The 22,652-nt window shown below is 41.5% G+C and overlaps 1 protein-coding gene and 2 non-coding genes across 7 annotated transcripts in view; all 3 read left to right on the forward strand.

Moving 5' to 3' along the window:
* The first annotated feature begins 10,201 nt into the window (after window positions 1-10,201).
* NAP1L4 (nucleosome assembly protein 1 like 4) overlaps window positions 10,202-22,652 on the forward strand; it is a 29,104-nt gene continuing 16,653 nt past the window's right edge. For 4 of the 5 annotated variants that reach the window (XR_012995868.1, XR_012995869.1, XM_076344169.1 and 1 more), the window contains exons 1-8: window positions 10,202-10,285; window positions 14,345-14,376; window positions 15,604-15,665; window positions 17,194-17,293; window positions 18,122-18,263; window positions 18,370-18,456; window positions 19,998-20,123; window positions 20,907-20,978. Coding sequence is in view for 3 of the 5 variants with exons in the window: in XM_076344169.1 (XP_076200284.1) it covers window positions 14,363-14,376; window positions 15,604-15,665; window positions 17,194-17,293; window positions 18,122-18,263; window positions 18,370-18,456; window positions 19,998-20,123; window positions 20,907-20,978 (603 nt within the window). In the remaining 2 variants the exon portion in view is untranslated. Of the gene's footprint in view, window positions 10,286-12,132; window positions 12,163-14,344; window positions 14,377-15,603; window positions 15,666-17,193; window positions 17,294-18,121; window positions 18,264-18,369; window positions 18,457-19,997; window positions 20,124-20,906; window positions 20,979-22,652 lie in introns of those variants that run through there. The other variant, XM_076344168.1, reaches the window with a different exon arrangement.
* LOC143163891 (small nucleolar RNA SNORA54) lies at window positions 18,674-18,801 on the forward strand. Its single transcript, XR_012995981.1, has one exon. It is a non-coding gene; the product is annotated as a small nucleolar RNA SNORA54 (small nucleolar RNA).
* On the forward strand, window positions 22,210-22,330 carry LOC143163892 (small nucleolar RNA SNORA54). Its single transcript, XR_012995982.1, has one exon. It is a non-coding gene; the product is annotated as a small nucleolar RNA SNORA54 (small nucleolar RNA).

The raw sequence follows: 22,652 nt of genomic DNA on the forward strand, positions 1-22,652 counted from the left end.
ATGCTTTCCTACAATATGACAGGATCCATCAATGAACAGAGCATATTGTTTCTCATTTTCTGGTAGTTTATTATACAGTGCGGCCTCTTCAGCACGCGTCACCTCCTCCTCTGTTGATATTCCAAAATCTTTGCCTTCTGGCTAGTCCATAATCACTTCCAAGATTCCTGGGCAACTGGGGTTTCCTATTCAAGCCCGTTGTGTGATCAGTGCGACCCACTTACTCCACGTAGCATCAGTTGCATGATGTGTACAGGGGATCCTCCCTTTGAACATCCAGCCAGCACTGGTAGTCGGGGTGCCAGGAGGAGCTGTGCTTCAGTACCAATCACTTCCAAAGCAGCTCGAACCCCTTTGTGTGCTGCCAATATCTGTTTTACAATTGGGAGTATAACGGGCCTCAGGTCCTCTGTATCCCCGACTCCAAAACCCTAGGGGTCGACCTCGAGTCTCCCCTGGTGCTTTCTGCCAGAGGCTCCAGGTAGGGCCATTCTCCCCGGCTGCGGTGTAGAGCACATTTTTCACATCTTGCCCTGCCCAGCCTGGCCCAAGGGCTACTGCATGAGCTATCTCCTGTTTAATTTGTTCAAAGGCTTGTTGTTGCTCAGGGCCCCATTTGAAATCGTTCTTCTTCTGGGTCACTTGATAAAGAGGGTTTACGATCAGACTGTAATTTGGAATGTGCATTCTCCAAAAACCCACAACGCCTAAGAAAGCTTGCGTTTCCTTTTTGCTAGTTGGTGGAGGCATGGCTGTTATTTTGTTGATCACATCCATTGGGATCTGACAACGTCCATCTTGCCATTTTATTCCTAAAAAATGGATCTCCTGTGCAGGTCCCTTGACTTGACTTTGTTTTATGGCAAAACCGGCTTTCAGAAGGATTTGGACTATTTTCTTCCCTTTTTCAAAAACTTCTCCTGCTGTGTTGCCCCACACAATGATGTCATCAATGTATTGCAGGTGATCTGGAGCTTCACCCTCTTCCAGTGCGGTCTGGACCAGACCATGGCAAATGGTGGGGCTGTGTTTCCACCCCTGGGGCAGTCGGTTCCAGGTGTACTGGACACCCCTCTAAGTGAAAGCAAACTGGCCTGCACTCTGCTGCCAAAGGGATTGAGAAAAACGCATTAGCGATACCAGTTGTGGCATACCACTTGGCTGCCTTTGACTCCAGTTCATATCGAAGTTTAGCACGTCCGGCACGGCAGCACTCAGCGGCGTCGCCACTTCATTCAGGCCACGATAGTCTACTGTTAGTCTCCACCCTCCATTAGACTTTCACGCTGGCCATATGGGACTGTTAAAGGGTGAGCGAGTCTTGCTGATCACTCCTTGGCTCTCTGGTCGACAAATCAGCTTATGGATGGGAATCGGGGAGTCTCGGTTGGTGCGATACTGCTGCCGGTGCACCGCTGTGGTAGCGATCGGCACCTGTTGTTCTTCGACTCTCAGCAACCCCACAACAGAAGGGTCCTCCGAGAGACCGGGTAAGGTAGACAGCTGTTTCATTTCCTCCGTCTCCAAGGCAGCTATACCAAAAGCCCACCGGTACCCTTTTGGGTCCTTGAAATACCCTCTCCTGAGGTAGTCTATGCCAAGGATGCACGGAGCCTCTGGGCCAGTCACAATGGGGTGTTTTTGCCACTCATTCCCAGTTAGACTTGCTTCGGCTTCCAATACCGTTAGCTGTTGGGATCCCCCTGTCACTCCAGAAATACAGATGGGTTCTGCCCCTATATAGCTTGATGGCGTTAGGGTACACTGTGCACCGGTGTCTACTAGAGCCTTATACTACTGCGGGTCTGATGTGCCAGGCCACCGAATCCACACAGTCCAGTAAACCCGGTTGTCCCTTTCCTCCCCCTGGCTGGAGGCAGGGCCCCTCTAGTCCTGGTCACAGTATTCGTTTCTCACTTCTTGTAAATACGAGTCAGAAGTCTCTTCATTAAGATCAGAAGTAAGATCGGCCCTTCTGCTCTGTCTGGGGAACTGCCCGCTGGAAACTGGAGCAGCAATTTTCCTGGAAGAACCCTCTTTTTTGATTGTTTTTCCTTGCAACTCACGTACCTGTGCCTCTAGGGCTGAGGAAGATTTTCCACCCCACTTCCTCATGTTCCCTCTGTGGTCACGCAGGTAAAACCATAGGGTGGCCCGTGGTGTGTACCCACTATATCCTTCCTCTTGAGCAGAGGAACGCATACTCCTAATAGTTGAGATACTGGTCCGTACAGGTGGGGAGTAGGACCTATCCTCTCTGAGTTGCTGGACCTTCCCGGATAGTTTCTCCACAGCCGAGATGAGGGAAGATGAGAGACTTTCTTTGTGTTGCCAGAGTTGGCCAGCCAATTCATCCACCGTTTGTCCCGCTCTGTCTTTCCAGGTCATTACTGCCAATGAGTTGGCATATGACAAAGGTGTGCTCCTTACAAACTTCCGCCACATGGGTTGTGTGCACTTGACTTCATCTGGATCTTTGGATAACTGCTCATTGTTCAGGTCATCATAAATCACCTCCAGCACAGTTAATTCCCTCAGGTACTGGACACCTCTCCTGGTCCACTTGCCTGGGTGACATATAACATCTTCCTTGAAGGGACACCTTTCCTTTACACTTGATAGGAATCGCCTCCAGAGGCTGAGGGCTTGTGTCCCTTTTCCAATTGCTTTGTCAATGTCCCCTTCCCTAGAAAGGCATCCCAGCTGCTTGGCTTCTTTACCCTCTAATTCCAGGCTGCTGGCCCCATTATCCCAGCATTGGAGCAGCCAGGTGACAACATGCTTGCCTGGACAATGGCTGAAATCTTTTTGTATATCTCGCAGCTCACTCAGGGATAGGGATCGGGTGGTTACCGCCTCGTTTATGAGTTCTTCCTCTTCTTCCTCCCTGGGCAGTGGCCGGCTGTCCTCCTCCTGTTCTCATGATAGCCCTGCTCCGGGGTAGTCTGCCTTGTCCATTTCTTCCTCCTGCTCCCTCTTAGAAGAAGCTTCTTCATCCCTTACTAAATGAGCCGACTTCCACTTCAGTATTTCTTCTTGTGTAGAGGGGCGACTGATACCGCCACGGGTTGGTTCTTTGGTTCAGCCGCAGGGCCTGTTGCTGAAGTTAGAGTGGCTGCAGTGCCTGTCACTGGGGTTGGAGTAGCCGCAGTGCCTGTCATTTTGTTGTCAGATCCAGAGACCTTCTCTTTCCCTTGAGGGTACTGAATAGTGTTGAGCAGGGCTCGGTAGGCATGGGCCAGGCCCCAGCACGTTGCAGTGAATTGTGTCTCTCTCAAGCTGCCGAGGCGACAGCAGACTTTTTCCAAATACTTTACTAGTTTTTCAGGATTCTGCACTTGTTCAGGGGTGAAGTTCCAAAACACTGGGGGTGCTCACTGTCCTACGTACTTGCCCATGCTATCCCACACACCCTACCACTCATAACTGTCCAGCCTTGGGGCAGATCTCTGGATGATATTCTTAAATTGCTTATTAACCTTAGACAAAACCGGAACAATATTCCCAAGAAATACCAATAAAAGTATCTTAACTACCCAAGAATGTTCAAGATACTGAAAAGTTACTGTAATGAAGGAGGAAACACCATAGAAGAAGGTAGCGAAGCTGCCATTCTGTATTTCCTCCATAAAAAACCTCTAAGAGGAAGAACTTAAGTGCTAATTGTTTCCACAAAGTGGTACCTGAAGCACAGTAATGGCTTCAGTACAAAGCTCAAATACCACATTAAGCTCAAGGCCAGTGTTTTAATAACAAATCTCCCAGGCAAAACATCACTAATCACTGCAGAGCACAGCAAACTGCAAAAACCAATGCTAATCTTCAACATGTACAGCAAAAAAAAAGAGCACGCTGCAGATCAGATAAACTAGTATCGAGAACAGATGAATCAATATTGAGACCTGCAACTGTTAACGGATATAAATTCCTTAATACACTCTGGTTAATCTGTTATAATCTCAAACCCTTTGAGCCCCACATTGGGCACCAAAAAGGACTGTTGTGGTTTAACCTCAGTCGGCAACTGAGCACCACACAGCCGCTTGCTCACTCCCCCCGCCCGGTGGGATGGGGGAGAGAATCGGAAGAGTAAAAGTGAGAAAACTCGTGGGTTGAGATAAGAACAGTTTAATAATTGAAATAAAGGAAAATAATAATAAAAGAATATACAAAGCAAGTGATGCATGATGCAATTGCTCACCACCCGCCGACCAATGCCCCAAGCAGTGTGTCCGTCCCCCCCCCACCCAGCCAGCTTTCCCCCAGTTTATGCACTGAGCATGACGTCACATGGTATGGAATAGCCCTTTGGCCAGTTTGGGTCAGCTGTCCTGGCTGTGCCCCCTCCCAGCTTCTTGTGCACCTCCAGCCTTCTCAGTCGGTAGAGCATGGGAAGCTGAAAAGTCCTTGACTAGTGTAAGCACTACTTAGCAACAACTAAACCATCAGTGTGTTATCAACATTATTCTCATACTAAATCCAAAACACAGCACTGTACCACTTACTAGGAAGAAAATTAACTCTATCCCAGCCCAAACCAGGACAATGTTTAAACTGCACAGTGGTACTTCAAATGGCCAGCCACAGCCATGAGGGCAACTTCTCCATCCTTTGGTCTGTGAACAGAAGAGGATCAGTTGCATTTTTACACCATTCTAGATTCTAACCCCCTTCAACATTTTCAGCTCATCGTTTTCTTCCCAGCATGCTCCCCCAGGACACATGTGCACTCAGGATATCCATGAAGGGATAGGATGTGCCTAGGCCGCAGTCAAAAGATGCTGCTTCTCAGCCAGATAAGGTTCTCCACTACCAAACTCCCTGCAGTCCTAGACAGATTCCAGGGCTAGTTCTGCAAACTTTACTAGGAATCCTAGACCTGAATAATTTCTAACCACAGCATAGACTTCGCTGCCTTAACTACTTCCCTGAACATGAACTGCTTCTGATGTTGCTACTTAATGTCAAATAGTGACAGTAATTTGCTTACAGAAATTCTTTTCTGGTGATCCAAGTTAGCACTTGCTTAAAGCTAGTCAGTATATAACTATGGAGAAGATGCTGTTAATCCATTGCTGTCCTGGATTCTAGTTTCTTTATGACATCTCCATGATAACATCCTGGCTTCCCCCCCCGCCCCGCACAGTCGTTTTTCTCCTCCTGCTATGTTTTTAGTAGAACCTCATTCAATTCCATGGTTTATTTACTACATCAATGTAGAAGAATTTAAAAGAAAATGCCCTTTTCCCTTCCCAAATGCTTCATTTTGTTTCTGGGACAACTTTCCTTGCATAGATCTTAGGAGCATTTCAGACTCACATTCTCGAAAGGTTATCTTCTGGTTTTTCTGTATGCTTCCCACATGCACACACTGCTTCCTCGCTCAATTTTTTTTTTTAAATTCATAGTTAGTCATGTCAGATAAGGATCTCTGCTGTATTTACTGCCCCATTAAGGTCTTATTCTACTCCAAAATTATTTAGCTCGTGCTTGCCATTTCTGTGTTTTGTCTGATTTTTGCTTTTCTATCTAGTTCATGCATTTTCGAAGTTGCCTTCTTCAAGCAAGCTTGTCACTTGACTTCTCCAGCAATAAAGCCCTCAAAACCTTCCCATACTTGAATTTTTCTTCCCATACTTCAACTGGTCTTCCAGTTACAATTTTCTCTTCTTACCTGTTTCAGCTGTCCTTGGATGTCAGCATTGTCAGCAAGGAAAACATCTACTTCATGAAGCATCTGTGAGTTAGTTGACAGGCCTAAGTATTTTCTATTAAAAAAAAAGCACACAAATTGGCAACTCCTCCTGTAAAGCTGCTGCTAAAATATTTTACCTTGATACACAAACAGAAAATTAATTCATTCTCTCCAAATAAAATCAGAGTAAAATAAAATCGAATTTTGAGTTCCTTTTTTTCCAAAAGCAGCAGAGTAATAAAAACAATGACCTTGGCAAAGAGTCAGAAAAATAGACTTAGTCTCCTAGAATTTGTAACAAAAAACAAACTCCAGAGCTACTACAGATCAGTTACTTTTATCCTCCCTGCAGCCACAATTTAGCAAAAAAAATAACAGTATGCATGAAGTCCTGGTGAAGGAAAACTTGCTAACAAAGAACGAATGCTGCAGCCAGGCTTGGATGCGCACTGTTTAAGATGACTTTTTCAGTGAAGGTGTGCCAACTGATCTGCGCCATCACTCACTGAAATGCACAGCACAATACCTCTTCCCTGGCAATCCATCAAGGAGGCATTTAAGTGAATTCCACTGCACCTGCCTGGTGAGAGTGACCTGGCAACCAGGAGAAGAGAATGCAACAGCAATGGTCTGCATTCAGTGTCTTAGTCGCCTGTCTCTCTCAGCAAGGAAAAGGGAGAGGACAGACTCCACAGTACTTTTTTTGTTTGTTTTAAAATGTGCATGTGTGCATGCACATGCTCAGGGAAGGCAGTCTGGAATGTGATTTTCTAAGCATTATGAAAACCCCCATAGCAAAATCTTGGAATTTTTTAATATTTTAATTTTCTGGAACACAGACCTCGTGTTGGTCTGTACAACATGGAGCTTTTTATTTCCCACCTATCATAGAATTTATTCAGAGATGGCAAGGCAAGGTAAAAGTGTGGTGTTTCTGGTTTTAATTGCACCCCTGGCTGAAGGCCAAGCTTGGCAGCAGCAAATTTTGTTTCTGTCTTTTGCTCAGAGTGTGCCTTTCAGCCTTTCTAATGTGAATATTCACATTAAGGTCAAATGTGAATACTGCTCCACTAAAGAGAACGAGTTCCTCCATCACTCAGTTTGTTCAGATACTGGTAGAGAAATCTGTGAATTGTTCAATCTGGTCTTGTTGCCACCAATCTTTTTCAAAGACTTTAAACTGATGAGTGCCTAATTACATTTATGATACTCTCGTTGACCTCTTTATCCTAACGTTTGTTATTTGCTGTCCGCTGTTCCAGGAAACCACTGATGCATTTTAAATGTGCAGATAAGCAAATCTCTGCCACATACAGTACCTTCAGTTTCTTTTTCTACATTTTAAGCTAACATTTTTAGGTGGTGGTAGTTGTTGAACCAACTTTAACTCCCTCTTTAATTACACGATTGCTACCAAATATTGAAAGGAATTTTTACTCCTCTCTGTGATTTCACAGGGCAACTTCTATACAGGACACTGCACCACATGCATAGTACTTAGCATGTCTCCTGAGACAGAACAAATTAATTAAGAAGCACATTAGCTATTTAGTACCAAGACTCCACTTAGCAATGACCAAAGTTCTTCCCTTCCAGAAAAAGTCATTGACCAACTAAGTCTTACCTCTCTAATTAGGCTGTGAATGTCTGGCATCTCATTAAATGAGAGCAGTTTCCATTAACACCCACCCAAGGGCAGAAGACACAGACATTTTAATGCCAGTTACAGATCTCAGCCTAAGTTTGGTCTCCAGTGTCTAGTGCATCTGTTCAGCAGCTCTGCCATAATCCCATCTCTCGGTTTTGGTTCTCCAAGCTCTCTTGTATGCTAAGCTGGGTGTTTTAAATCAAGCCAGGGTGATTCAGCAAATATCTTTTTGCAGCTCCCTGCAGGGTAGGAGCACCTGACAGCAAGATGACTCCACAGATTGTGCCTTATCTACAGTCCTAAAGTCTACCACCATGCTAGAAGAGGTTAGAAAACAGTCAGCAAAAATCCCTCATTGATCATGGGAGATTAATGCCTTTGGAGAGGGGCACTAAAAATCCAAGGATGTAAGGTAACTTAAATGTATGTTTACTTTGATATACATCAGTTGAGGAAGAGAGCCAAATACTTCCAGCACTCTGGCCTGTTTCAAGGCTTTAATAATTGGTCCAGAAGAAACCAAATCTACTTTTACAAGACCATCCTAATTTTAATTTAATTCAGGGTTTGCAGCATTTATGAGAACTGCATTAACAAGATTGCAACTAGTGCAGAGGGACAAACTCTACACATGCCACAGAAGATGCAGTACTGCAACGAATAGTCTGAACAGGGCTGCAGTGTATTCCTGCAACAGCAGAAAGGTGCAGCTAGATCACATACTTAAGCAAAACCTCCTACATCTTTGTAGGAGGCAAAGCTTGGAGTTTGCACTCCAAACGCCTTCTGGGTAGAAAGGAGAAATAGCTTTTAACAAAATGGAGATTGACAGAAAAAGCTTAAAAGAATACTTGACAGCTATGAACCAGCAGCAAGAACAAAAGGTGGAGTAGGAATACCTTCAGATAAATCCTCTTTTCAGAGTTCATTATGCTCTTCTTTGGAAGACTGAGAATTAAGTGTAGCCACTATCATGAATAAAGTTGTCCCAAAATAAGAATTCATGGAAGTATGAGGAAGCTGTTAACCTGCTGATGTTAGAAAATAGACTGGTTTGGAGAAACAGGGAAAGGGAGTTGGAAGCAAAGAAAAGAAGTGGAAGAACTTTCCACTGAGCATGTCCTCTGGCCCACCAAATCTGCTCATTTGTGTGACTGACTCTACAACATTCCTGCAGTTCTTTAGCTGTTTGAATGTAATTCAAAATTATCTTATTCCTTAATTACAGTATTGGTACCTATTTAACTAACTATTCCTTAATTATTGCTGTCACTGAATTCCTACAATAACTGAGTTAATCCAACATTAACGTATTGATTAGTTGTTAATAAAATATCGGTCTCATCATTTCCAAATTTTAATTCTACCAGTGAAAGGACTGATGATAAGGATAGATGATAAACCCTAGTCATTAATTACTGAAATCCAAGACTAAATTGCAGACCTGCAGAAAACCTTTTATAGAACAAGGGAATCCACTGACACAGTAAAGGGTTAGAGGTTTTTCCTACTGCGTGAAAGATTACTAAAACTCTTAAGTGGCTTCAGACGCTGAAATTGCACTGTTCCTAACACCATGCTACACAGCATCTGCTGCTTACAAACCGCCATACAAGCAGAAGCCGGGCTGTTAAGTTTTTTTGCGGGTTTGGTTTTGTTTTTTCTTTTTTACAGAAGAGGAAGTTATGTCCGTATCTTGACTAGGAAACAATGCTGGAAAGGCTAACATCTGCATTTTCAAAAAGGTGCTCGATCTGAAACATCAACAAGGGTTTGTTTTTCTTAAACAGGAAGCACTCAGCTCTTTGATTTACCTTTCAACTTTGAAAGTTTAGTCCTATCCATGCAGATGATATACAGAGAGGTTCTTAAAACCACGATCGCGTTATTAATCTAGTTAAAATGCAACCTTTCAAACACACACGTGTATCTGCTAGGACAGTAAACCTTACGGTGCAGGCAGGAGACGGGGCAGACGACGGGCATTGCTACGTCTGTCTTTGCTGCTGAAGAAACTGGAAAGCAGCAGCACATTTTAACAGCCAGCCACAGGACGCCTCAGAAACTGCACTTCCCAGCCCTCAGCACGGATTATCTTAAAGACAAACCGAAGGCACGGCAGACGCAGACTGCGTGCAGGTTAGAGACGCGGCAGCCGTCGGTCCTCGGCATCCCAAACGCACGTTCAGCCCGCTTCCTCCCCCAGACCGCAACGCACGCCGAGCCGGCAGCTCCCGGGCACGCATCCCCGGCCCTCAGCCCTTCCCTGCCGCGGCCGCCAGGACAGCCGCCGCCCGCTCCCCGCCGGAGGCCCGGCCTCGAGCAAATCGCCCACGCCGCAGGAGCCACGGAGCCGCCGGAGCGGTTAAAGGACACCCGGGCGCCGCAGCACGAGCGGCGGGAGGTCACCCCCTCCGCCCGGGCCGGGGGGCCCCCTGACGCGGGGCGGGGCCTGCCCCTGCCGCCCCCCAGGGCCGCGGGCCACCCCGCGGGGGGCCTTCCCCGGCGCGTTTCGAGAGCGCGGCCACCGGGCACCCGACGCCATGTTGTCGCCCACCCCCCTCGCGCGGCCTCTGTCGCTTTAAGGACGCAGGCACGAGCCGCCTCCGCCTCCCCGCCCCCCCCGCCCCGCATCACGCGCTCTCCCCGCGCGCCGCCAGCCCCGCGCGCACATCCCCCAGCGCCCCCCCGCGCCGGATCCGCGCTCGCTCTCTGATTGGCTGAGCGCCGCGCCGTCGGATAGTCAACATGGCCCGCGTGCGGCGCGGTGGCTGTAGCGCTGCCAGGGCCAATCAGCGGCGTCTTTGCTGAGGGAGGTACCCGCGCTTCGACCAATGGGAGGGGGCTTTCTTGGCGGCGGCGCAGCCCGAGTGAGCCTGCGAGGATTGTAGCGGCTGGCGCTGCTGCCTCTGCGGGCGTGAGGGGACGCGGGGCGCGGGCAGGTGAGGGCGCGGCGGGGCCGCAGCGCTGACCTCCCGGCCTTTGAGCGGCGGGTGGCCGGTGGGGCTAGCTAGCGGAGGGCCCGAGTTGGCCGCCGCGACCGCAGCGCGGGGATGGGGCGCGCGTGCGGCGGCCGTTAGGGCCTGCTCCGGGGTGGAGCTCGGTGGCGGTGGGGGCCGCCTGGAGCCGCCTGGCGGAGGGGGGCGGGCCCGGCCCGGTCAGGCACTATTTTAAGGCTGGCTTGAGGAGTTTGGAGCGAGAGAAAGGGGAGTCTGTTGCTCTGGGTCTGGTGGAGGGGGGATGGAGCGGTTCAGGCGGCACGTATGGCCGCTCTCGCCCGCCCTGGGGAGCCTGGCAGCGAGCCCTCCCTTCCCCCGCCCTCCCGGGGGAGGTGGGGGAGGAAGAGGGTGGGAGGGCTGTTGTTTGCGGTGAACAGTTTCTCAGTCTCTCAGCCCGCGGTGCTCGGGTTGAGTCAAACCCGTCGCCGCTTAGGTCAGGCGCGATTTTTTCATTTGACCTCATCCACGATCTTGTGTTCCCTCAGCGTGGTGTGGGATTTTGGGGGCTCAGTTTTTCATTTCGAGGTCCCGTCTCCCAAGTGAAGGCCTGTTTAAAATTTTTGCTGCTGCTGCGATTGTTTACTGCATATAATACCAGCGTTTGTAGGATTTGTCTGACTCCGTTCCTGTAACATCTGCCTACGAGGCTTCAAAATAAAAAGGTAGAGAAGCAAGTATGTAAGTTATAGGTGAAACCAGAACCGCTAGGCAAATTTTTTATAAAGTCATCTCTAACCAAAATAGTGTTCCCTCAAGAAAAATTCCAAGGTGAGCTTAAGTATTGCTAATGTTCTGGGCTTGTGGAACAGGTTAATGAGTTTCTTCCTTTTGACTATTTTTTTCATTATTGCTTCTAACTTCCCTTACAAAAAGTATCAGACTATTATGTTTGTGGCTGCACACAGGGTTGCATCCCAGTAGCTCTAAAACGGAAGTCATAACTTTCCCTTCTGATTTGTTGTAGTTACGAAAAACAGTAACAGTTGTGGGTAGAAGTCTTCCTGTGAGTTCAGGAGCCCATTAGTTTCCTGCTTCATATTCTAGTTGTGTTTAGAAGGTTTGTACAACAAGACATAGGCTTTTTTAGCAGAGAAAATATATTCTGTGTACACTTGTATTTATGAATATGTCTTGCCATTAAATGTACAGACTTTTCCTTTAAAATTGCATCCTTCAGGATGTTACTTGTCCTTACAATGAACTTTTGCTGTCTTAGTGTGCATCGAGTTCAGAGTTTCCTGCTGTTGTAAGTGACTAGTGCTGTGTGACATTTGTGCTAGACAAATTGCAGCAGCCTGCTTTGTGGGACAAGTGGTTGATGTAGTCCCCTCTTTCCCCAAAGTTTCATATCTGTGTTAGTTTTTGAAAACAGTGAACTGTCCAGAAGAAATAAGATATGAATTTGGCCTCTTATTGGTGGTGGTAGTGATAATAACGATACCTTAATGATTCTTTTCTTGGAGTTCTGATAGCTTTTTCATGTCTTGATTGTCTGTAAACTGAGCTCACTTGCTTGGAAAATAACTAAGGCAATAAATATGAAGGCTCAGTGCTTTGCTACTGTATGTTTTCAACTAGGTGTGCATTTAATTTTGTCTCTCTAAAATCACCTTGCTCTCCCCTCTCCTGCCCTCACCAGTTTTTACCCAACAGTTTTGTTAGTAACTCTGTGGCAGTTAAGTCATTGGAAGACAACTGTAATGCAACTGGGAATCACAAGCTGTTTTGTAAGAAAGCTTCTTCTAATTATTTACTTATATACTTCTTTTTACTTTTTAGTTACCGAAGGATCAACTTAGAGGAGCGAAACAAGACTTAAAGTATTTGCACCAGGGAATGGTGTCTTTTTTTTTTCTTCTTTTTTTGTTGTTGTTGTTTCTTGTTACTTAGGTGAATGGCTTTTGTCAGAACATGTCTGTTCCAGTGGAGATTAGTTCAACTGCTATTTAAAAATTACTCAAGTTATGGGAACTTTATTCAATGTTTTCCAAACACAAATGAGGATGGAATGAGAATCTTGTCTTCAGCAGGGTTGAGAAGTAGCTCACTGCAGGAAATGCAGCACAAACAACTGAGCAGAACAATTTGTATGTGGAGTGGATTTTTTTCCATTAGCTCTGTCACTGGGCCTAGGTTGGAAGAGACAAGTCTTTGTGGCTAATTTTTAAGTAATGCAATTCTGCATTTTTAGTTGCTTACTGTTGCTTCCTCTAATAGTGACTAGGATCATGTAACTTGTTGGCTGAACTCTGATATTAGGTCAATTTGCTATGTCTTACCTTTTTAATCGTATCTTCTTTTTTTTTTTTCCCCTGCCTTCTGTTTGCTACGGAAGGAAAGACTCGTGTATGCTCCTTTATTTCTTCAGCTGTAAAATAGTAAAATTATTCTGTTTTGCTCTAGTGGATGGTTGCTGGCATTGCCACTTTCTCATGTTAGGTTTAAGGCAAGAATAAGTATTTGCAAATAAATATGCCTGGGTTGCTGAAACATACCTAGTCTACAAGAAGCCCCTTTTGTTTGTTCCTGGACTTAATCTATAGGGTGGGCTCATGTGCTTTTTTGGTAGATGTTAAGCAGCTTTACTTCCTGTGGAATAATCTAAAGTATACTCTTAGCACTTTTGTAAGTGAACAAAGCTTTTCAACTCTATTTAAGTGGTTGTGAAAATGTTGCTTTTCTAGCTTAGAGCAGGAATCAGCGCTTTCCAGATGGGAGGGTGCATGCAATCGCTGGGCCCCCTGCTCTGGCTGCCACTCAAGATGTCATTAGCACTTAGGTTCTTCTTTGGTAGCCACGTATTGGGAGCTGGGCTAAAGATCAGCCTGCTTGGCCTTTATAGATTCTAAGAAATCAGACCTGTCGACGCTCATGAATGATGGAAGGTACTTCTTGTTAGTCTGCAAGTCAGATTTAGAATATCTGCTTTCTTGAAAGCTTGATAGTGGAACGTATCACCTATGCTTCTGTCTGGTATGTAGTGATTACTTGGATTTGTGATGAACTGTTTAGAATGGGGCAAAAAACCCCACCAACCTGTATTACTAAAATAGATGTACGGGCTTGGATATTTCGCCCCAGTAAAGAAATAACAGCTAAGTAAGTTAGGCAATCCGGCTCCCTCTGGTTTCTCAGGAGAGCTAATTTAGATCTTGGGGGCTGGGGTAGCTATGCTAAACTTGGTTCCAATCATTGCTAATACCAAGACTTCAGCTTCTATGTTTCTTCTTTGTTTTCTCACTCCTGATAAATAAATTCAAGGCAAATCTTTATATAGGGGATTCTGCCTTCATAGCTGCTGTCAAAAACCCTTCTCTTGGTAAATAATTTTCTTTCCTTCAGTGTTTTGCTTCTCTTTATCTAGCAGCAGTTTTATGTTGTCATTCAGTATAGTGCCGTAGAAGCAGCTATTCACAAAAATAGCCCTGATTAGACAGACAAGTGAGGCATATTTTTCTTCTTGGGTGACATAAGAAAAAAGTCATTCTGAAGTTGTTGTAATTCATTTGAACTTTCATTGTTTTCAGATCAGGCATAGTAACAGAGTATATGCAGAGATTAAAAATTCATTATTTACTGTGATACTGTCAAGGAATTAGAAAATACTATATTTACATCTTTCTCTTTGGCTTGATATTTTTTTAATAGAATGCAGAGCTAGTCTAGGAAACATGAGACATTTTTCTCCAGACTGAAGACTTGTGATCTAGTAGAAATGGATCAACATCTGGAATACTTGACAGAAGAAAATAAGTTTAAAAGGGTTAAATGAAAGCACCTAACAGACTGTTTAAAAACTATGAGCAAGTTCCAGTTTGGATTGGGTATTATGGGAGCTATTAACTTTACTGCAAGAAATTATGCATGATGAATTTCTTAGCAAAACCAGCAGCTGTTAATTTATATTAAGGTTTTAAACAATGACCTGTTCTATTTTTATCTTCTGTTGAGGTAAACAAATTACCATTAAAGTATTTTTAAACACTGTTTTTCAACTTGCAGGTGGATACAGGCACACAGATGGCAGATAACAGGTATGTTGGATTGTTTTCTTGAAATCTGGTCTTCTGTGGGAGAGTATTTTTTTACCTATGAAGAATGGATTACCAAACTTGGATTAGAATGAAATGGTAATATTTTCTCTAACTAGACTGTGTTTCCTTACAGCAAGGACAAAACACTCATTTGGTACAGGAGACGCTGAGATTGTGGTGTACTGGATACAGAATTACTCTGTTCTTGGATTAACGTAATTTATGTTGTCGTGATTCAGTTTTCAGTGTTCATATTTAAATTCTCTAAAGACTTGAAGAGACCACTAATCCTCAGTGTTTCTCTGATCTGTATGATTTAAACATGCAAAAGGCACTGTTTTATTTTCTAGTTTTTATAGCATTTTAGAACAAATAACAGGGTTGTTAAACTGGTGTAAATACATATGTAATGCTGGTCTTTCAAGGCTTGCAGTGCACCAGGGTAAGCTGGATAAGCTAGTCTATCTGGTAACTAATAATACCCATTTGCATATGTGATATGTTTTCTCCTTTTGTATCTGAGTTAGGGTTAACTTCAGCAATACCCAGTCTGTATTTTGCGAGCTATAAACTGGCAGGGAACACAGGGAATGCTTGCTGGCTATTGACTCATTCTGGTCCCTCTCTTTCTCCGGCACAGGAAGTGTGATGGAAGACATTGTGGCAGGGAGTGTCCTCCCTCCACTGGGGAGGACAGGGACATCTCTTTTTAGAGTAGAAGTGAATGTTTTTACTGTTAATCAAAACAACGTGATACAGAAATTCAAAACAAAGAGCTTTGATCTTTTGTTTATCTTCCTTTCTTATGTGTATCCTTTCTCATGTTTTTCTTCATCACTTACATTAAAAGGGTGTCTTGTATTTTTTGCTTGTGAGTAATAACATTTTCCTGTCCAGAGTGACCCAGTACAGATGAAAGGCCAGACATTCACTTAATGAGATGAATTTTCTGTCAGTGTTTTTTTGTTTTGGGGTTTTTGTGTTTTGTTTGGGGGTTTTTTGCCTTTCCTTTGCATCCTATTCACCTTAGGAGAACTAGTTTCATATCCAAACTTCTACTCTCAAGTTCTGAGAAGCTTGATGACAAATAATGTCTTTTAGTGGGATACTAGTTTATAAAACTTGTCCTGTAGTAAACACTGAAAATTCAGAATACTTTTGTTCTTAAATGTTAACATTTTTATGAAGTGATGCCTTTTTAATGTGTTACACTTTTAATTCTTGTAGTAAAACAGAAGATACTGCTTCAGATTTGGTGGAGGCTGCTAAAAATGCAAGCGACAAAAAAGGTAAGAAATACATAGTAGTAGGTAACATTACAAAGGTGGAATAAGCCTATTGCCTTGTGTTTTGAAGCTTCTTTATCTACATTTCCAAAATCTTTACAGTCAAAACTACAGATGTGTTCACTTTTGAAAGCAAAGCAATGTTTTCTAGGCTAACTGTTCACTTTCTGATGTTTTCCATGTTTATTGCAGCCAAGAGCAAAATAAAGGCTATATTTTTGTAACAGTGGAAGTATTTTTGCATATGTTGTGACTAGGATGGTTCGCTATGGCATGAAATAACCCACTAGATGCTTGCAATAAGGTCTGTATAGACTAACTTTTAACAACTTGTGATCTTTATCAGCATAATTATTAAAATGAGAAGTCCTGTATGTGTGCTAGTTCTTTACTATCTTGTTTGTAGGAAGATGCATCTTTATAATATGTCATCTTGAGGTTTTTATTCTTCATTTGGAAGGTCTACAGATAAGTGCTGAATAATGCTTTTCAAATTAATACTTCTGTGTGCAGAAAAGCTACAGTTCCGTTGTTATTAACCTGAACACTCAAATTTGTAAGTTATAGTGAAATATGTTTCACATACGTGGCCACTGAATGTTCTTTAGGTCTCACTTTTTTTTAAGAAAGCCTTTGTGACTGGCAATTGGAAATTGCATATAAACTGGTAGACACCATTGAATAATTCTTATAGTCAAGTTGGATTAAGAAAAAACAACAAAAAAACCCCCAAACAAATGACAAAAACAACACACAAACCCACCTTTATATAAGCTTCATCAAGTTAGTGTGTGGTATGCAATTTTTTGGTTTTTAATGTCTGGGGAGAAGAGCTGTGAGAAGGAATGGAAAAGCTTGAAAAGCAAATGTGTTCCCACTATGACTACCTGTGCGGTTATTAGTAAGGATTTTTAACTCCTAACCAGAAGCATTTTAGGTCTGACCTCCCGTAAAAATAGTCTTCTGTGAACTGTTGTGATGACTGTTTGGGGACTCCTACAGATAGTAAAAGTATCTTGATGTAAAAAATTAGTTGTCAAGGAAATGGTCGTAGTGCTATGCTGCTTTGTTGTACAGTACACAAAGTTTTCATCAGTTTTTTCAGGAGTCAGACTAACTGGAAAACACTTTTACAAATATCTTGGAAGTATAATTCAGTGGTTCTTCTCTTGCAAATTTATATGTGGCTTATAAGCTACAGCTAATATAGAGGGAGGGTAGAGAAACTCCTATCTTGCACTTTCTTACACGAAAGGGAAGGCAGGAAATTTGCTTATGTACTACTTGCTTCTAAAAGCAAAGACTTGAGATATTTGCAAAGAAAAAGGTGCATTTTCTATCATTATCCAATTCTATCTTTCCGAAATCTGATCCTGAAGTAATTTTGCTTGAGTTATTAGTTAATTATAGTGGTGCTATTTGAGATCTGGAAAATAGTATTTTTACTGTGACTGCCTTAAGACACACAGTATGACAAAAGTGCTATAAATATATTCAAATTTGTTTTAAAAGTAATTTTCTGTCTTCATAGAAAAGCTAGCAGACCAAGTGATGCAAAATCCGCAAGTCCTGGCAGCTCTACAGGAACGTCTTGACAACACAGCGCTCACTCCTTCAAGTTACCTTGAAACGTAAGTACAGGGCATAATAAAATTCCTGAAAGACTGAAAGCATAATATAATGTTATTACTGTATAATTATGGTAGGAAATTAGAACAAATGATTCACTAAGAAAAATGGTTGACTTAAACCATGATTCATAGTGGCCTAGTCAAGTTTTAGTTTACTTACGCAAAATTGTAAACAAATTTTTGTCTAGTTCAGTATTTTCCTTCGCTATTACTATTTTGGTTAGAAATAACTCCTCTCCCTCCCACTTTGTTTCCTTCTGTGACCCTTATTCTGTCAGGGTGTGCGCTGCATTGATTGATGATTTCTATAAGATTGCTGTCCAGGATGTAGTGGAAAGTTCAGGACCTGTAAATCCCTAGTTTGAAGCTTAGTTTTATATTAATTGTCGAGTAGACTTAAACTTTTCAAAATTTTGCCTTTAGTAGATATTTGTGCTTTTATTTCTTGACTGGGAATAGCTGGTAGACCTCTTTCAAAAAAAAAAAAAAAGCTGTAAGAAGTTCTTTTTACCTGACTGTATATAAATGCTTAATAATTCAAAGTACAGATGGGCAATGTGTACTTTTCCCCTGTAGAATGCACAGTTCTTATTTTTCATAGATGGATCAGCACAACTCTAGTCTCAAAGTTTAGGTGTACCTTTGAGAACAATGTGGGTAGGAGAGGATTCTTTCAACTTTTTGAAATAAGTTTTGAAGAAATATCTGTTTGACATAAGCCTTTTATTTGAAAATTGCATTTAGTTATAAGCAGCCTGTTTCACAGTGATGTGTTAAATAATGCTGAGGTAACTAACTTTTAACCTTAAAGAATTGTTTGTTTTTTAGTTTACCAAAAGCAGTGAAAAGAAGAATTGATGCCTTGAAACAGCTCCAGGTGAAATGTGCCCATATAGAAGCTAAATTCTATGAAGAAGTACATGATTTAGAGAGAAAATATGCAGCACTCTATCAACCCCTTTTTGATAAGGTGGGAAGACTATGTATAAATCTTTGTCTCCTTCTAGCTGAGTCAGTTCTGTTTGCATATATGGAATTTTACATCTTCAATTACATTCTTGATTTTTCTAACACAGAGAAGAGAGTTTATTAATGGGGAAGCTGAACCCACAGATGCAGAGTCAGAATGGCACAGTGAAAATGAGGAAGAAGAAAAACTAGCTGTGAGTACAAGCTGTATGAACTACAGATATATGGGATTGTCAGAATTAATTCCTGTACAGTGTTTTCTGTTGAAAGATTCATCTTTTGGAAATAAAGATCTTATCAGTAATGTGCTCTTGTGATTAATACACTGTTCTGTCCAGTGAAAGCTTTTAAACTTTTAGTTTAGCCTCTTTTCAAGTTTGTAACTTGAGTGAATTGAAAAGTTGCCTTTGTTTGCACTGTTCGTAACCTGTTAACAGTATCTTTCTGATAATGGGTTCCATTCCAGTGCTACATGATACCCCAAGATAATAGAAGGCTGGCTGTTTGTCTGCCTGTCCCCTTTATTTTGGGGGACATAATTAGCTTTCATTTCCGTAAATACAGATTAGATGTCACCTAGTCATAAAATGGAATTGACCTAATAAAATGTGTGCTAGCTAGTGGATTCCTACTTGCCTATTGAGTAGGAGTTATCTAGAGTTAGGAGGGATAATATAATCTGCCTTTTACTCTCCTGTCATCATTTTTGGAGATGTATACTCATGGCTTGCTTCTTTTTCTCAGAGGAGTGACCTACTTGCAATGCTGTGTTTGCCATTCTGTCAGGTTTTCTCTGCGTTTTTTCCTTGGCCTGTTTTCCTTCAGTTTCCTTTGGACACTGTTCTGTATACAAAGCAAATTGTTCTCTTTGTTTTTACTAATCTCATGAGATTTAGCATGACACAGTACTCCATGTGCCTAAGCAGAAAAGGTTAGTTAGGCTTTGTGTAAATACAGCATTGACTGGCCATATTCCATGCAATTATAAGATAAGAAACATGTCTAGATGGCAAGTAAACTGCTGCTTCATATTCTTGACTAGTCATAACCCTGCTGTTAAGAAGATCTTACATATTTGCTGCTATCTAGTGGTGTAAAAGGAAAGGTGCAATACAACTAATTCAGACTGTGAATTTCCTGTTTTTTGGGGATGGAGAAGTGACTTAGTCATTCTTCTTTTTTATAACATTTGACATTGGTTATGTGTAGGGAATCCTGTATCACAAAAGATTAATAATTGAAGACAGTATAATAATGAAAAATAACCAACTTTGCCAAGTATTCTGAAAAATTGGGAAGCTAAAACAGTATTTCAGAGGGCAAAGTTAAATTTTAAATTTTTAGATGAAGCTCTGTAAATGGCACATGAAGCTACAGGAATGAGATGAATAGAAAAATAAAAATGTATTTATATTTTTTTTTTCTGTTTGTAGAAAGATAGAAATATGTTTTAATTATTTCTGTTTGTCAAGTCAGTGAAACCGTCCCTTGGTCTATTTAGTCTTTGTACAGAAGAATTCCAAATGAGTTGAAAGTAAATCTGAATTAAATGTATATATGTTTAGTTGTGTAAATAAACCTTATGTCACTTCATTTACAGAGAAAAAACTGTAAATTGTAAATGTTCCTTAAACACAGCTTCAGAGATGGCAAATGTTTTGTACATCTACCTCTGTTTATTAATATTAAGAAGTTGTGATTTCATTTCTTAAATGTTTCTGTATTTGTTTCACAGGGAGACCTGAAAAATGTAGTGGTAATAGAAGAAAAAGCAGAAGCAGAAGAGACAAATGTCAAAGGAATTCCAGACTTCTGGTTTACTATCTTTAGGAACGTAGATATGCTAAGTGAATTAGTACAAGTAAGTTTCTCCTCTGAAAAGAATAACTTCTGTCATGTGTTCAATGAATTGCTACTTTTTCCAATTAATAGTGAGTGCTTGTGGAATGTGTGCGAGACACCAAATCTTGAAAAAATACAGACTCAAATCAAGAGTCTTCAGAATCCCTAATATTATTCCTGAAGATGCTTGAAAGGCTAATGATGGACAAGCGGAACAGCTGACCCAAACTGCTAAACACTATGTGAATTGTTTAAGAAATGATCTTGTAACAACCTTTGTAGGTACTAAAATGCAAGTTTATGTGCTGTTGGAACAGGAACAGCTGTTCCCCTGTAGTTTTGTTAATTTAGTCCATAAAGGATTATTTTTGCAAGGATATTATAAGCATACCCATGGATTGGTTGAATTCGTGTTAAATAGCTTATGTAGTTTTGCCCTCAGTTATATTAATTGCTTTTAATGCTGTTAAGGAAGAATTCCCTGAAGCGTATCTTTGTGTGAATCTCACCAGCAATAAATATCCTGAATGAAGTTACTTCATTTTCAGTAATATTCATGCAGCCTAGCATGGTAGCAGCTTTATTTACCGAAGACGAGGCCTAATGATTGAGAATTTGGCACGTGATATTTGGAACTACGATTAAGAAACTTGGATCCAAATCTGAACTTTAGCTGAAATTGTTGAATAATTACAAGGTTTGGTTCTTTCTTAAGAACAGGTTGAACAAGAAACTAGGTTAAAATTTTGTTCTTCTAAATATTGCCTGCTGAATAGGAATTTTTTTCTTTTTTTTTTCTTAGGAATATGATGAACCAATCTTGAAACATCTGCAGGATATTAAAGTTAAGTTTTCTGAACCCGGACAGCCTATGGTGAGTTTTCTTTGGTTGTTTCTCATGAAGATTGTAGGAGTGAAGTGAACAGCATTTCAAAATTTTCATTCCATTCTCTTCAGCTGTAATGTGAGTGTGGGGTTTCTTTCCAGGCTAATTCTTCATGCTTTGCCTTTTAAAGATTTATATTCAGCTTTCCTGACCCTTTGCACTTTTATCCTTAGCCTGGACATCTCTGACATCGTTGTAGTTTCTAGATTAAAATTCTGGCTCAATTCTGTGTAGTTTTCACTTTCTTCTCTCAAATTCCAAATTAGCTACTCTTACTAATAAAGTTACATGGCTGCTTTTGGTTTGAAAATGAATTGTGGAAAAAATTCTGGGTGCTACTTACTATATTGAATATTTCATCAAAAGAAGAGATGTGACTTAGTAATATTAATCAAAAACAATGATGATGGACACTGTGCCTATTGAAAAGGATTGAAAAATATATTAGATGGTCTTTTAAAAGTGTACCTAATAAGTAATTTGTACTTTGCCTTTTTTTTGGAAATTGTTTTCTTGTTTAAGTTCAGTGTACAGAAACAGATACTGTGTTTGTCGAAAATAAGTTGTTCTGCTGCTTATTTAATTCATGCAGACTATACTTATTCCTTGAACTCATTTTGAGGGGGGAGGCAGGGAAAACGATGGGATTTGAGCCTATACATCCTTTCTTTAAACTTCGTCCTTGTGGCTTTTTCCTTATGTTTGGTATTTTTTGTTTTGTCTTACGGAGTTACAGTCTTCTGACAAAGTCTAAAATAAATGCAAGAAATGCTTCATTGAAGGGTCACTTAGGAAAGATGGAAGGACTGTCTCAAAATACCTTTTAGATGTTAATAACAGCTGAAGCAAAGTTAATGGTTTTTTGTGGGTTTTTATTTTTCAGTCCTCATTGTCTTTCTCTTATTAGTACCAAAACACTTGAGCTGATAATAGGGAAGGGAGGTAGTATGGACAGAGAAAAATTGGGAATTAAGTTCCTAAATATTGCTAGGGCTGAAGAGGAGGATATGAGTTTTATGAAGAAAATGAATTGTTTAAGCACAAAGTAAAGTATTCTAAGAAGTTGGTGGTTTTTATCTTGAAGCATATCTATTCGGTGGCATTTGGATGATTTGGGAATAGTTCTTGTCTACAGCATTTTTGTGTTTTCATTCAGCTTTGTTTTGCGGTACCTTAAGTTGAAGAACTGCTCCTAAAACATCAGTGGCTTTATCTTGTCTTGCAGTGTTCGTAGCCTCTTGACAGCATATTTCTGTGTATAGGTTCCATTCCAATGCTACATGAAATCCAATAATGGAAGGCTGGCAAATCCCATGTCCCTTCTGTATTTGGAGACAAAAGGATGCATTCCTAACTACTTGAGTGAAACCTGTTATCCAGTTGTGTGTGACTGTCTTGTCTGAAATTCTCTGACTATTGAAAATAGGTGCAGCAGTGATAGCTTTGTACTGTAAAAAGTTCACATTACCAGTGTGTAATAAATACATTAATTCTGCCAGGGATTAGGTTTTGCCCCTAAAAGAAATATGTGATAGTTAGGAGTTTTCTGATTTACCATTGACCCAAAGTGATTAACTGTAGTTACGGTCCTCCAAAAGTAGATTTACCTGGCTACAGTAATGGTGCTTCAAACTTCTGTTTGCTATAGCCTGTATATATAAA

The sequence above is a fragment of the Aptenodytes patagonicus genome, chromosome 7 (assembly GCF_965638725.1).
Source record: "Aptenodytes patagonicus chromosome 7, bAptPat1.pri.cur, whole genome shotgun sequence".
Taxonomy (NCBI): Eukaryota; Metazoa; Chordata; class Aves; order Sphenisciformes; family Spheniscidae; genus Aptenodytes; species Aptenodytes patagonicus.